This window comes from Gracilinanus agilis, chromosome 2 (assembly GCF_016433145.1).
Source record: "Gracilinanus agilis isolate LMUSP501 chromosome 2, AgileGrace, whole genome shotgun sequence".
Lineage (NCBI taxonomy): Eukaryota > Metazoa > Chordata > Mammalia > Didelphimorphia > Didelphidae > Gracilinanus > Gracilinanus agilis.
The window spans coordinates 623,245,756-623,261,227 of record NC_058131.1 but is presented as its reverse complement, the minus strand read 5'-3'; the positions used below and the strand labels follow the sequence as shown (position 1 = coordinate 623,261,227).

At 37.6% G+C, this 15,472-nt stretch overlaps 1 protein-coding gene across 1 annotated transcript in view; it reads left to right on the top strand.

The window, feature by feature from the left end:
• Nucleotides 1-997: 997 nt before the first annotated feature.
• The window catches only part of GPAM (glycerol-3-phosphate acyltransferase, mitochondrial), a 51,125-nt gene continuing 36,650 nt past the window's right edge, over nt 998-15,472 (top strand). The window contains exons 1-6 of the mRNA XM_044665574.1: nt 998-1,178; nt 3,399-3,453; nt 4,878-5,008; nt 5,325-5,447; nt 8,534-8,607; nt 12,295-12,408. Of these exons, the coding sequence (XP_044521509.1) occupies nt 4,907-5,008; nt 5,325-5,447; nt 8,534-8,607; nt 12,295-12,408 (413 nt within the window). The 5' untranslated portion in view covers nt 998-1,178; nt 3,399-3,453; nt 4,878-4,906. The remainder of the gene's footprint in view (nt 1,179-3,398; nt 3,454-4,877; nt 5,009-5,324; nt 5,448-8,533; nt 8,608-12,294; nt 12,409-15,472) is intronic.

Genomic DNA, 15,472 nt, shown 5'->3' with positions numbered 1-15,472 from the left:
AAAGAAGACACATATGGCTTACACTAGAGAAAAATTCATGGAGGAAATGAAGTGAAGAATGGTATGCTTCAGTCTGCATTCAGATTTTATCATTTCCCTCTTGGGTCTCTTGGAATTGTCCTGGATCTTTGCATTATTAATAATATTTAAGTCATTCATAGTTGTTTTTACTGCTGTTACTGAGTAAAGGGTTCTGCTTATTTTACTTAGCAACATTTCATATATGTCTTTTCAAATTTTGGGGGGGATCATCTTGTTTATTATAATATCACAATAGTATTCCTTTACAATGATATCCACAACTTGTCTGGCCATTCCCCAATTGATGGACATCCCTTCAGTTTCTAGTTTTTTGCCACCACAAAAAGAACTGCTATAAATATTTATTTATTTATTTATTTATTTATTTTTTTAAACCCTTAACTTCTGTGCATTGACTTATAGGTGGAAGATTGGTAAGGGTAGGCAATGGGGGTCAAGTGACTTGCCCAGGGTCACACAGCTGGGAAGTGTCTGAGGCCGGATTTGAACCTAGGACCTCCCGTCTCTAGGCCTGGCTCTCAATCCACTGAGCTACCCAGCTGCCCCCTGCTATAAATATTTTGCATAAATAGTTCCATTACAATAAATAGCAAAATCATCAAAGTCACAAGAGCCTAAGAGAAGTCGCTCACTTCACTCTATTTTACACACCTTCACACACTGGTTCCTTCGGTCATTCAGCAGGTATTAAGAGCCTACTGCGTAAGTAACCCCGAAACTTCAGACGGAAAAAAGGTACAGCCCTATTTACCAGGACAGCCTCTACCAGAATCGCGAACGCGCACATGTTGGGGGCGGGGCCTAGACGCACTCGCTCCCCAATAGGGGCACGCCAGAGTGCACACTCCCACTGCAGCCCGTACCGTCCTCCCTTTAGCTCCGCCCCCAGCGCTCGCGCTTGTTGCTCATTCTCGGCTCTCTCGGCCTCGTGACGTCATCAGCGTGCGACGCGGCATCTGGTGCCCCCCGCGACTGCGGCTGCGGCTGCGGCTGCGGCCAGGGCTAGAGGGAGAGAGAGACAGAGGGAGAGAGAGAAAGACCGAGAGAGATAGAGAGCAGCTGCAGCCACAGCTGGAGCCAGAGCCGGGGCCTGAGCTTGGCAGTAAGGCGAAGGGAGGCGAGACAAGGCGCGGCTGGTGCGTGTCTCTGCGCGGGGAGGAGGCGGAGGAGGAGGAGCGCGGCGGGGTCCTGGCTGGTTGCACGTTGGCTGCAGAGCTCTGAATTGGGGACCGAGATCCTTTGTCTCTTGCTTCTCCCTCCCCCCACAGTTCCCCCCGAACGGGGTCCTGACCTACCCGTGAGTGCTGCTGTCAGTCTTCTGCGACTTCTTGGTCTATGCCCTGGTTTCTGGCATCCTTCCCTTCCTTCCCCTCCCGGAGCCCAGAGTCACCCCCAGGGGCACGTGTAAAGGCTATGCCTTTGGCTTCTGTCACCCCCAAGGGCCCTTGGTGGTAGTGATGGGGCTGTGCCTTTGACCCATGTCATTCCCCCCCCCTCCCCCGGACACTTAGTGAGAGGGCACTGTGCCTTTGCCTTGTGTTACTCATGGGGTACTGGGGGAGGGTCTGTGCTTTTGACACAGGTCACCCCTAGGGGCACATGGGTAGTGGGCTATGCCATTGCGCCAGGAGACCCCAAGGGAACCCCAAGTTCGGTGGTTCCTGCCCCTAGCTTTTGTTTTCTTTTGGAAAGTGCACCTAATCTTCGTCTTTTTGTTCCATCCAGTTTTGAGAGGTCCTCTTCGCCAGAGAAAACTGGGATCTGAATTCCTCTAGACCCATGAGAGAGACAATCTCCATTATCTCTTAATGGGGAGAAGCCTTATATATCTTCCCTTTGGATGAAAGAGATCCAAAGGGATTAGTTTAAAAATAAATTATTTTAGCCCCACTATAGAAATTGCAATGAAACTTCTCCAAGCTTGTCTTCTCATTTCCCTATAGCGATGCAGTATTTTCAGGGGGGAAAAATAGTATGTGTGTAGGATGATAGTGGAAAGAAAGGAGACTTTCCGAATGCCCTCTTCCCTAGAAGCTAGTGTTGAAATAGGTTTGAAGATTTGTGAAAACAGAAGGAACCATGCCAACTCCTCATGTTTTGAGAGCAGGTGTTGCAGGGTTTTTCCCTCCCACCAGTAAATACTTTCAGGCAGTCAGCAACAACCAGAAGTCCAACTGTGATCTTTCTTACATGAGCTTATGTGAATGTTATTGGGGAGGAGGGAGACATTGCATTCCTTTTGGGAGAAAATCTTTCCATTTCAAATCCTGCCCTTCTTCCTGACCCTCTTGTCCATAACCCTTAAAGCTTAATTCTGCAAGCTTCAGTAGAATAAATGTAATTTTCCCCGGTATCCTAGTTTTGCTATTGTTAAATGAATATATACTAAAACCAGTGGTACCCAGATGCTGAACCTTGTATTTATAGAGGAACTTTAAAGCCTGATGTTTATTTTTACTCTTATCACCTTTCCTTTTAGATTGTTATAGTTACTGTAAATACTTAAGAACATAAGTAGTATTGGATTATTGGCAGGTGATGACTGCCAGACTATTTTAGATAAATACCTTTGTGTAAGCCTTAACTAAGTGACATTGATTAATGTGGACATTGTGATGTAGGATTTAAAAAATATTAAATTGAGCTATGTTAAAGTGATTGGTTTTAAAAATATTAGCACAGAGCAAACTAGGAAGTTTTTTTTTATAACATTTGTATATTGCTATACTTTCTCCTCTTGCAGTCTGTCATGTAAGTATCTATAATGGTAGAACCTTCTGAATATATTTATTAGAAAGGAAGAAAGTGAGTGAAGATCTATTGTGTTCAGTTTGGAGCATCGCATCTTAAAGATTTAACAAGTTGTTGTAAAAGATCATGGACTGATAGAAAGAACTAGAATTTTTTATCCTGGATAATAGAAGACTTAAGAAACAGGATAATTGTGTTCAAGTATTTGAAGACTTGTCATGTAAAAGCAATTTTACTTCTTTTTGACCCTAGAGGGTAAAATTAGGGACATTAGGTAAATGTTTAAGAAAAGCAAATTTCTGTTAATAAAAAGGAAAAAAAACCCCTATCAATCAAAAAGTGTCCAAAAGTGGAATGGCATGCCTCAGTAACTTGTGAACTTCTCATTTTAGATCTGCAGTAAAGTCTGTGTAACCACTTTTTGGGAATGTTGTAGAGGTCATTTATAGGTTAGATTAGATGGCCTTGGAAGTTTCTTCTTTCTTTTTGAAATCTGTGAAGTTAAATATGATCAGTTTTTAAAATATCATGTTTTTTGGCTAGAGAAATTAGACCAATATTGGTTATTATCTTTATTTCCAATTTATTATTTGTTCTTTCTCCAGACAGCAATCTTAACAAAGAATTGGAAGGAGGAAAAAAGTTCTGCAAAGAAAGGAGGTAGGTACATTTTCTTATTTCTTCTTCAGGGTCAGGTTTGTCATAATCATAGCCTTCAGTTTCATGGTGGTAGTGGTTACTTTCATTTACATTGTTTTTATTTTGTCTGGTTTAGACAGATTTTGAAAGACATTAGCCCAGTCAGTGTTTTGATTACTGTGTAACAGCTAAATCAAGGTAGCTAAGTGGTGCAGATAGAGCACTGAGCCTTGGAGTAAGGAAGGTCTGAATTCAAATCCAACATCAGACACCTACTACTACTGAGTGACCCTGGGCAAATCACATAATCCCTATTTGCCTCAGTTCCTCATTTGTAAATTGGGGAACATACTGGAGAAGGAAATGGCAAACCACTCTAAGAATCTTTGCCAAGTAAAGGCCATAGGGCCACGTAGAATCAGACATGACTACACAGACTGAATAACAACAGCTAAAACAGAGGTTATAGTTAACTAAGTTGAGAGGGTAACTTTCAGGTTCTCTTTAGTTCCCTTATCAGGCTCTTCAGACATTTATTTTTGCCATAATAACTCATAAAAATAGCCTTTGAAGATGTAAAGGAGTTGTAATGTGCATTAGTGAAGTTATGGATCTTTAAAGTAATAATGTAAAATTTGTTTTATGAAATTAAATATCCATAATCTATTAGCCTAGTCTTTTTAGGGAAAAATCATTCATGTAAGTAGTAAAATGAAATACTTTTTTTACCCTTTTTATGAAATGAATCCTCAATGATATAAGCAACTAAATATAGGAAAGTTTAGGGTATCCCAGATTGTAAATTTATTCATATATTTTTTTATGTTTCTTATTCATAGGATAGTATTTTTGGTTACAATAGAGCATTTTTTACTCAGTAATGTACTTGAGATCCAATATACCCATAATATCATAGATTTAGAGCCAGAAATGACTTTGACCACCAATCCAGCTACCCGTTCCTCTTTTTTTTTTTTTTTTAAATTTTAAACCCTTAACTTCTGTATATTGACTTATAGGTGGAAGAGTGGTAAGGGTAGGCAATGGGGGTCAAGTGACTTGCCCAGGGTCACACAGCTGGGAAGTGTCTGAGGCCGGGTTTGAACCTAGGACCTCCCGTCTCTAGGCCTGGCTCTCAATCCACTGAGCTACCCAGCGGCCCCCCCCCCCCCTTTCCTCTTTTTTTACAGATGTAGCCCAGAGATCTTATAATTTGCTCAAGGTAGTGGAAGACAGATAAAACCAAGGTCTTCTACTTCTAAATCTAGAACTCTCTCTACTGTACCAGCTTGCCTTTCTCAAAGCTATCATTTCGTCCTATTCACCTACCCTTTTGAAACCCTGCAACAGTTCGTTTGACATTGTGACAAAGAAGAAATGGTTCACAAGTCAATATTGTACTTATATATTAGAAATATTTTACTCACACATTTTTTATTTTATAGCACATGATTTGGGATTTTAAGTTGATGACATGGATGAGTCTGCGCTGTCCCTTGGTACCATAGATGTTTCTTACCTGTCAAATTCTTCAGAGTACAGTGTCAGTAGATGCAAACACTCAGGTGAAGAATGGGTAAGTTTGAACTATATTGTCATGCATTACTCCCTTTGCTCCCAATGAAAAATAAGAATAATTTCAATTGATAAATTAGCAAATAATGATCTTTCAAAAATTAAAATGATAATGGGTTATGGCAGAAGAACAAAATTATCATACAGATTGTATCTCTAAACAGTATAACTGTAGTTTAATAAATTAAAATATGTGATTATGCCACAATAAATGAATTTATAGATTGCCTAGTCTTAAATTTTATTGCTAAATCTTAGAATTCAAAGGGATATGTATTTTTCTGCTATTCAAATACTTTTTTCTTAATTTTTACTAGGGAGATTGTGGTTTTAGACCTACTGTCTTCCGATCAGCAACTTTAAAGTGGAAGGAAACCTTAATGAACAGGAAGAGGCCATTTGTGGGACGATGTTGCTATGTCTGTACTCCCCAGAGTTGGGTAAGCCTTTCAATGCTAAGAAATTAAAATAGATGTTTTGTTTTTTATAGTTTAAGTAAATTTGATATTTCAGGGTCTTAATATTTTTGACTCACCTTTTTAGTTCTGTGTTTGTGATAAATAATTTTGATGCCAAATATGTTAAATAACATTTTCTCTGCCCACATCTTTTATGGTGCTGTTTTATAACTTTTCAGAGTAAGAACGAACCCATGGGAGTTAAAGATAACATTTTGACATTGAACAGTATTAAACATTTGTAACAAATAAAGTTGTAGGAGTAGAACAGAATAGAGATGACTGTAAGGGGCAAACAGTGTTTCTAGTAGCTACTTTGCTCTGCTTCCTGTAAGGTCTCCACTCTTAGGGAATATCTGTTGATTTTTGCAGTTGAATGGGGATTGGGTGGGCATATTATTGGAAAAATCTTCTATTTGGATGTCAGGGTGAAAACTAAAAAAATAGTTATCAAGTGAAATCCTTTCAAATTCTTTCTAAGAGACAAGAGTTATATAACAACTTGTGGATTCCAGGGATAGTATTTTTGAAGGATTAGGTGGGGGGAAACGCAGGAATGTGTCAGAATAAATAATTCTGAAATTAATGTGATATTGTTCCAAGTCTGTGGAAAAAGCTGCTTAAGAAATTTGAGTTAAGTTCAAATGTTAAGCTCCTTTGTCCTTGGATATTTCTTGAAAGGAAAATGCTGCTATTCATGCCTTACTGCCTGTAATGTGTCTGTATGAATAGATTACTATGCCGAGTGTGAGTTTTCTACCTAATGTCCATTTGGCAACCAAAGATGTCACAGATGTGACAGAAAGGAAGGGATTTACAGCAATGGGAGAAAAATTGTGTGCACCACTCAAGCTGCTCCTGAAAAAGCTTAGGACTCCTCAAGAATGTTCCAGAACTAAGTCACTCTCTTTCTTTGAAATCCAAGGGGGTCTTAAACATTCAAGTTAGTTAAAATTCAGGGAAGATAACAAGAAGTTTTTGCAGATAGGGGCCAGCCAGTCTTTGCCTGTTGGAATAGGACGGGAGCCAGAATTTCTTTTGGAGGTACCCTGATGAGCTTTGTTAGGTTTGCCCCCCTGCAGCAGCTTGCTGGTGGGATGGGGGTGGGGAAATGAACTACTCAGATTCATAATGTGCAGTTGACAGTAGAAAGGAAATCTCTTTTCAGGATAGAGACTTCTTAATGGTTCCTTTTTTGTAGGTTCTTTGGCTAACTGCCAAAGACTAGAAGTAATTTTGACTTAAAGGTTTGTTTTTTTGGAACTGAAAAGTTTTCAGAGCAAATGATATAAACTTGAGCACAATAGAGGAGAAAAAAAACCTGAGAAATCCTAATCTTGCATTTCTGGAATAGTCACTTTAATGTTTAGGTTCTCTTCTTTAAACATGGGACCTGATCATGAAATGAATTCTGGTCATATTTCAGCCATATTACCAAATGTGCAGCAGTACAACTTGAATGAATGGGGAAGCTGGAGTGGGGAAAGGGGGCATGGAGAACAGGGACACATGTCTAGGGATGCTTCTTTTGACAGTGATCTGAGGATGAGTTTTAGATTAAAGAGTGTGGAACTTGGTATTGGTATCAGGAGGTCAAAGATTGAAAGAAGCAGAAAAATCTCATCGCAGGAGTAAATTATGTGATTTAGCATGTGTTCTGTGTGCATGAATGGATACACCCTCCCTTTTTTGTATATAGGATTTATTTTTTTAAACCATTACCTTTTGTCTTAGAATCAGTACCGTGTATTGGTTTTTAAGCAGAAGAGCTAAGGGTGAGGCAATGGGGGTTAAGTGACTTGTCCGTGGTCACACAGCTAGGAAGTGTCTGAGGCCAGATTTGAACCTAGGATTAGAGAGTATTATTAAATATAATCACATTTTGTTTGTTGAAAACTATTCTTACATTAACTCTTTTATGCCCCACCTCTTTGTCAGATCTTGGGAAATGGTAACATTCTTTTTAATTTTCTCTTTCCTCTGCCTTTTTCTTTTCTCCCTGACTAAGGTTATTAGACCAGTAAGAGGAAAAGTAATTTGTTTGGGGGCATAACAGTTCAATTCAACAAATATTGAAAGCCTATTATTTGCAAGGCATTGGTAATAAAATAACATGAAATGAGAAGAGTTTCTGCCCTCAAAAAATAATAGAAGAGCTAAGACATATATACGTGTGTGTGTATGTGTGTGTGTATATATATATAGGAGAAGTCCACTGAGAGAATTAAGAGATTTTTGTTGATAAAGAGATCAATTTTAGCTGTGAGGATCAAAGAAGAGCTGACACCTGAAGAAGGGAAGGAAGGATTTCAACAGGTAGAGATGGAAGAAAAATTCATTCCAGGCATTGGGCATCATGTAAGCAATGAGGGGCAAGAGAGGACAGGGTGGGATTAAGAAATTTTAAAGAGCCCAATTTGGCTGGAATGTAAAGTATCTGAAGGGTAGGAGTAGTATAAAAGAATTTTGGCTAGTTTCTCTAGTGATATAGGCTTGGGCTTTACCTTTTGAGAAGAAAAGGCACTGAATGATTTAAAAATATATCCATAATATATCCAGACCTTTTGCCATACTTTCTCCTATTTGAACATAGAACTTATAAATATGAACCCTTGATATCTAGTCCATCTTAAATATCCTCTGATGGCATTGTGGCAATAACCTAGAATCTCTGTTCTTTTTTCTTTCCTTGTCCTCAATTAAAGTATGATTCCCTTTCCCTTTAAATGGAGGTAACTTGCACAAAGTAGTCAAAAGTCAATTTAGGCTAATGAAAGAGAGGCAGTATAGTCTAGTAGAAAGAGATCTTTGAGATAGAGTTCACTTACCATAAGGATTTAGGCAGGTCTCTTAACTTTGCTCAGTCTCAGTTTCTTTGTTTGTAAAATAAGAATAAATTCCAAAGTATTATATTTTTTTAAAAGAAAAATGGCCTTTTAGTAGAAAGAGTGGTCTTTTGGCCCTTATAACCTTGAACTTAATGTTTTTATTGTCACGATAAAATGTTGAGATTACACAAACTTTCTAAATTTTTTGTGGGGTCGATTGTCTCAATTTTTCTTCCACAGGACAAATTTTTCAACCCAAGTATCCCTTCCTTAGGACTTCGGAATGTTATCTATATCAACGAAACTCATACAAGGTAAAGTGTCACTTTAAAAAAATCCAAAATTTGTGATTGTTTCAGACTTATTAGAGCTATCAAAATGATGAATTTGCAGAGCTTAGTTAGATGTTACTTCCTGGAATGAGAGGGCTTTTTGTAGGAGAGAAGAAACCAGTCACCTTATCCCTTATCAATTGTTATCACTGCTATAATTATTATTTAACATTAAATTTATCAAGATGTGACAGATATTAACATTTTATGCTTAATTTGCTTATTTTAGTTTTCTTTCTAAATTTTGTTAGTTTTTTTCTCCCAGAGAAGTTTGATATATTGTTTTGTTCTGTAGGATGAATGTTTTTCTTTAAACATATTGGTTATTTAAAATAGTTTAATTTTTAGTGGAATACAAAATATGTTCTTTCTACCAAAGGGATAATGTTTCACTTGAGTAAGGTGGTTCTTAGAATATTTACTTCCAAATTCAAGGCAAATGAGAATAGGCTTGTGGACTTAAGGAAATGATTCAGAATGTTGGAGTAAGAAGAAAGGAACTAACTGTTTATGCAAAAAATCAGTGAGAATTGGTTAGTGAAAAGATAGGGATTTAGGGGAAAGACATCAACAAATAAAATAGACCCACACAGCTACTCTTTTTTTTTTTTAAACCCTTAACTTCTGTGTATTGTCTCATAGGTGGAAGAGTGGTAAGGGTGGGCAATGGGGGTCAAGTGACTTGCCCAGGGTCACACAGCTGGGAAGTGTCTGAGGCTGGATTTGAACCCAGGACCTCCCGTCTCTAGGCCTGACTCTCAATCCACTGAGCTACCCAGCTGCCCCCCCCCTCCCCCGCCACACACACAGCTACTCTTACTTTTATATTAATTATAACTTGGAATGAGAGTAAAAAGTTGTTCAAAAGTGCAGAAAAACAGTTACAATTCTTTGAAAGGAAGGGAAGAAACAAGCATTTTTTTTTTTTAATTTTAAACCCTTAACTTCTGTGTATTGACTTATAGGTGGAAGAGTGGTAAGGGTGGGCAATGGGGGTCAAGTGACTTGCCCAGGGTCACACAGCTGGGAAGTGTCTGAGGCTGGATTTGAACCTAGGACCTCCTGTCTCTAGGCCTGGCTCTCAATCCACTGAGCTACCCAGCTGCCCCGAAACAAGCATTTTTTAAAGTGTCTCCTATGTGCTAGGTACTTTGTAATATCATCTCATTTGATCCTTACAACAACCTTGTGAGGTAGGTAGGTGATCTTACTTTTATCATCTATTTTATGATTGAGGGAACTAAGTCAGATAAAGTTTAAATGATTTGCTAGGGTCACACAGATAGTGTTTAAAGTTTGTTTCCAACTCCCATCTTCCTGACATCAGGCCTAGAATTCTATTCCAGCTGATATGAGGTCATATGATTGAGTCACTTTCTATAGTGGCTTTTTGTACTAAGAAAAAAAACATGCTTATTTACCCAGCATATGAAAATGTTAACTACCACTTTAAAGGTATAAAGTTAAGCCATTATTAGGTTAGGAAATTTTGTTTTCCTCTTCAGACCTCTTCTTCTTTTAAAAAAAATTATAGGCAAAAATCACTGCTTAATTTTTCGTAGATACTAAGATTGATTCTCAAGAAAAGGAATCTCATGGGGGCTGCTAGGTGGCAGAGTGGATTGAGAGCCAGGCCTAGAGACAAGAGGTCCTGGGTTTAAGTCTGGCCTCAGACACTTCCCAACTGTGTGGCCCTGGGCAAGTCACTTGACCCCCATTGCCTACCCTTACCACTCTTCTGCCTAGGAACCAATACATGTATTGATTCTAAGGTGAAAGGTAAGGTTTAAAAAAAAAAGAAAGAAAAGGAATTTCATTTATAGAAGTGTTGCATACAAATAATGTTATCTAGGCATTTTATTTATTATACTGTAGAACTTATTATCCCCAGGTAGAGATGCTTTAAAAAGAGAATTATTAAAGCAATGTCTAAGAAATTATTAAGCTTCTTGTGGGCATCAGTTGCCCAAGTATATTGCTTAACACTTGGCTAGATAACAAGTTTTTCTATGTAATGTCTAGACAAAGCCTAAAATAAACCATAACAACTTAATTTTTCCATTAAGAGCATCCAGTAACCAGGCAGATTGTCCTTTCACCCTTTTGAATTTAATTGCCTTAGGAATATCATAGCATGCCTCGACTTTGTACCTTGTAATGATATTCCACTAGCAATAGAGAAATATATTCTGAAAGAAGAATATTTTGTATTTTTGTAATGCCTACTTTCAGTGGCTTGGGATGATGTCCAAAGGCTTTTGAAAGGAAGAGAAAAAAGTAGAAAGAAGTCAGATTTTATTTTCATAGAATTGGGATTTTTTGTGTTTTACCAAGTCTTTCAGTATTAATTTATTAATAATGAGAAAAAAAGTAACATATTAACAGTGTTAGTTGTAATGAAGATTAACAAATGGTGCTATTGATGGTTTGGAAACAAAGACAAGATTCTTGACTCCACTGCCCATGACATAGCTATAAATTTTCAAATAATCTTGTGCTTAACCAGATTCACTTAAAAACAGATACCTAGTTTTTTCTAAATAAACTATTGAAATAACAAAGATAATTTAATTGGAAGATTTTTTCCTAATGAATTGCATTCTTTATAATGAGCTCAGTAAGTTCCTTGAATGTGAAAAATTTAAATTTTATTGCATTTTTGAAGTTGTCATGTGGTAAAGAAAGAGGGAAATAATGCATAAATCAGTTCTTAACATGGTGTCCATGAGCTTTAAAAATATAAATAGCTGTATTTCAACATAATTGGTTTCCTTTGTAATTCTATATATTTTATTTTATGCATTTAAAAACATGAATCTGCAAATTGGTGTGGTAAATTTTTGCCACAGTACACCAATACAGAACTAGAAGCTAAATAATAGGTTTATTGAGAGGAGGCCTACCTTACAATAAAGCCGGACCCAGGTCTCATCAGAACCAGAGACCCTGAGCCTTAGGAGATGGCCTTTTTTATAGAGAGAAATCTTAGGACATAGTGACAGTGATACAAAAATAGAAAAAAATGCTAAGATCTTTCACATAGGTGGTACTTAATTAGTAACCCCCCTACTGATTAAGCAAGTGATTGTAAAAGATCACTTTGGGTGGTAACTTAAGGCTATTATTATTGCTGACCTTTTAAAGGCCTTTACACTCTTTTGGTGCCTTTTACTGACAATATTAGGAGTCAGCAGTTTAGAGGAAACAAGAGGGGCCCTCCTTCTGTGTGACTATTTTGGGCTTGCACCCAAAGCAGGGTGTGGTGGGCTTGGTAGTAACTTTTTGGTGTTAGGCCTAAGGTTAAAAGGATGTAAACAAGATTTGATACCACACTAAAGTGTAACTTTCTTAGTTAATCCTTTTAATTTTTATAAGGCAAATGTATCACTTTGGCTATTCCCTCAACTAATGATTGTTATTTAAATAATCATAAAGGCTATACTATTATAATCATAAAAGGGGGTGGGGGGCTTCACATTCACAGTACTTGGTTCCTAGGCTGAACAATGGGAGATAAGTGACTTGCCCCAGGGTCATACAGTTAGGCTGTGTCTAAGGCTAGATAAGCTTACTTTTATAGAAAGGTCTGGGGGGAAGATGAAAAACAAAGATTATTAAAATAATCAGTTTTAAGTGTTAACCCAATATTTGATTATTTTTATATTGCAGACATAGAGGATGGCTTGCAAGGCGCCTTTCATATGTACTTTTTGTTCAAGAGCGAGATGTTCATAAGGGCATGTTTGCTACCAATGTGGCTGAAAATGTATTGAACAGTAACAGGTAAGGGAAGAAAAATTTCTCCACCTTTCCAACTTCTATAGAGCAGCATATGTGAAGATTTTTTCTTTTGTACTTTATAAAAGTTCTGTTATGCATCCTTAGGTAAAGTAGATTCTTTGGGGATCAGTGAACATACAGAACAGAATGCAAGGATCATGGATATTTAATTGTAGGAGTTTCATAAATACCACAAAAAACAATTTGATTTGGGAGATGTGTATTCTCAGAGTTCCTGGAAAGTGTTGTCATAACAATAATGTGGAATTGTATAGTTTTCAATTTGTAATTCATTTTTAGCGATATCTGAAAATATGGTCAATTTTTTTGTACTGAAATATAGAGCAATAGGCTTTTTTCCCACCCTTGTGTAGAATGGATTTAGTAATTTTGCAGTTGTTAACCATCTGGGCAGAGTAAGTCTGGCTGTCCCACTAAAATCACTATGAAGATTTAAAACTATAAACTTAGCCAAGTTCTCATAGGATTTTTTTTAGTATTTATTTTTAATTCATTTTTTTAGTTTTAGAAAATTTTTTCATGGTTACATGTTCATTTTCTTTATCTCCCCCACAAACTACCCCTCCACCCCCATAACTGATGTGCGTTTCAATTGGGTTTTACATGTGTCATTAATCAAGACCTATTTCCATATTATTGATAGTTGCACTGGGGTGGTCTTTTAGAGTCTACATCCCAAATCATATCCCCATTATCCCATGTGTTCAAGCATTTGTTTTTCTTCTGTGTTTCTACTCCCACAGTTCTTCCTCTGAATGTTGTGTAAATAGAAATTAGCTCTATCCCATTAATAGTCAAAAATCTACTCAACCCAGGCGTGCTAATGATGTCACTCCCACCTCCCTTAGTGGGGAGGGGAGACGAGTTACCCACACGTGACAATAAGTAACAAATCAAGAATAAGGGACTGCCCTTTGGGCAGTCCAAATCAATGTAGAAACTGCCATTTGTCCATTGAACTAGAGGTGGACCACAGGAAGTGATGAAAGACATGATCTCTTTAAGTAAGTTAGTGAACTTCCTGTGGGGGCAGTTGTCGTCTGGAACTAGAGGAAGAAGCATCTCCTGAGACCACAGTCAGCTTATGCTCTGTATTGTCACGTGGGTAAGTTAGGCTGGCTTCCTTGGCCTAGCTGGGCCAATTCTAAACTCTGCCTATCCGGCTGTTGGGCCTTGCGGCTTACAGCTTCATTTATTTAGACTTCTAACCTCCCTCTTCTCTTTATCCTTACTTACCTTCCTGATTGTAAATAAACTCTTCAACCCGATGCTGACTTGGGTCTGATTTAATTACGGAATCAACTTGAATTGTTGATTCCTGGCGGCCACATATTTTAAAGATATAACTATAATAACTAAATTTTATTTCTTACAATGTGGATAGTGTTCTTCCTCATAAGTCCCTCAGAATTGTTCTGGATCATTGCATTGCTGCTAGTAGAGAAGTCCATTACATTCGATTTTACCACAGTGTATAAGTCTCTGTGTATAAGGTTCTCCTGGTTCTGCTTTTTTCACTCTGTATCAGTTCCTGGAGGTCATTCCAGTTCACATCTCATAGGATTGTTAATGGTGCCATTTATTAAAAAAAAAAATTAAACATTTTCCATTCCCTCCTTTAAATATAATAGTAATCTAAATAAGACTTTAGAAGCAATTTAAGGGCCTTTATCTTTGAGTTGGTGAATTTTCCTATTGAATAAAACAGTAGATTTTTAAATTTGCGTACTGCATATCTTTATCTCTACCTTCCTTTTTTTGAAGAGTAGGGAAAGCCAAATATATAATATTCTGTTGTACTTATAAAAGTTCTGTTATGCATCCTTAGGTAAAGTAGATTCTTTGGGGATCAGTGAACATACAGAACAGAATGCAAGGATCATGAATATTTAATTGTATGAGTTTCATAAATACCATAAAAAACAATTTGGTTTGGGAGATGTATGTTCTCAGAGTTCCTGGAAAGTGTTGTCTGCTGGTAAGGAAGTTGCATCTACAAAAGCAAATCATTAACTCTTTTGTAACCAGTGGACCTAAAAGTTGTGTTGGGCATTGAGAAATTTGTCCATATGTTGTATGTCAGATATATGACTTGATTTCAGTCTTTCTGCTCTTTCTACTCTTATCATGCTATTCCTTCCCTCTACTTTGCAACTTAAGAGCAATCTAGACTTCATTTTATGATGGTTTAAAAAATACTCAAAATCAGAAGAATAATTCACAGGGTGAGGGTGGAACACTAAATAATCTAAGATGACATGGGGGATGGGAAAGAGAGGGTGAATAGTAGGGGACACCAAGAGAAACTTGAGTGAATAAGAAAAATAGGATATTCTATTACACACAAAGAGGGCATGGGAAGGAGAGGGGACAAATACTATTGTAAGAAGGAGAGGAAGAGAGCATTAAGAGGTAATAATCAAACCTTACTCTCAGTGTAATCAACCCGGAGAGGGAAGAGTAGCTATACTATCCATTGGGACATAAAACTCTTATCTAACCCTTCTGAGAAAGTCAGAAGGGATAAACCAAGGGGAGCAGGGGATTGGGGAGGTCAAAAAAAGGGAGGGGAGAAGAAGGGGGAGGGAATTTATAAGGCCTTTAAAAACAAAAAGAGGGGGGGGAAATGAGGGAGGGGGTAGAAAGGGAAGTTAATCAAGGGAGGGGATAAGGGATAGCAGCTTAATAGCAAACCACTGGTTTAAAAGGAAATAGTATAAGAAAAAGGGGGTAGGAATAGGGGAGGATACGAAAATGTCAGCAAATGCACAACTGATGATTATAATTCTGAATGTGAATGGGATGAACTCGCCCATAAAATGGAAGCAAATAGCACAGTGGATTAGAAACCAAAATCCTACCATATATTGTCTACAAGAAACACATATGAGGCGGGTGGACATACACAAGTTTAAGGTTCAGGGCTTGAGCAAAATCTTTTGGGCATCAAATGAGAAAAAGAAGGCAGGAGTGGCTATTATGATTTCTGACAAAGCCAGAGTAAAAATAGATATGATTAAAAAAGACAGGGAAGGTCATTACATCC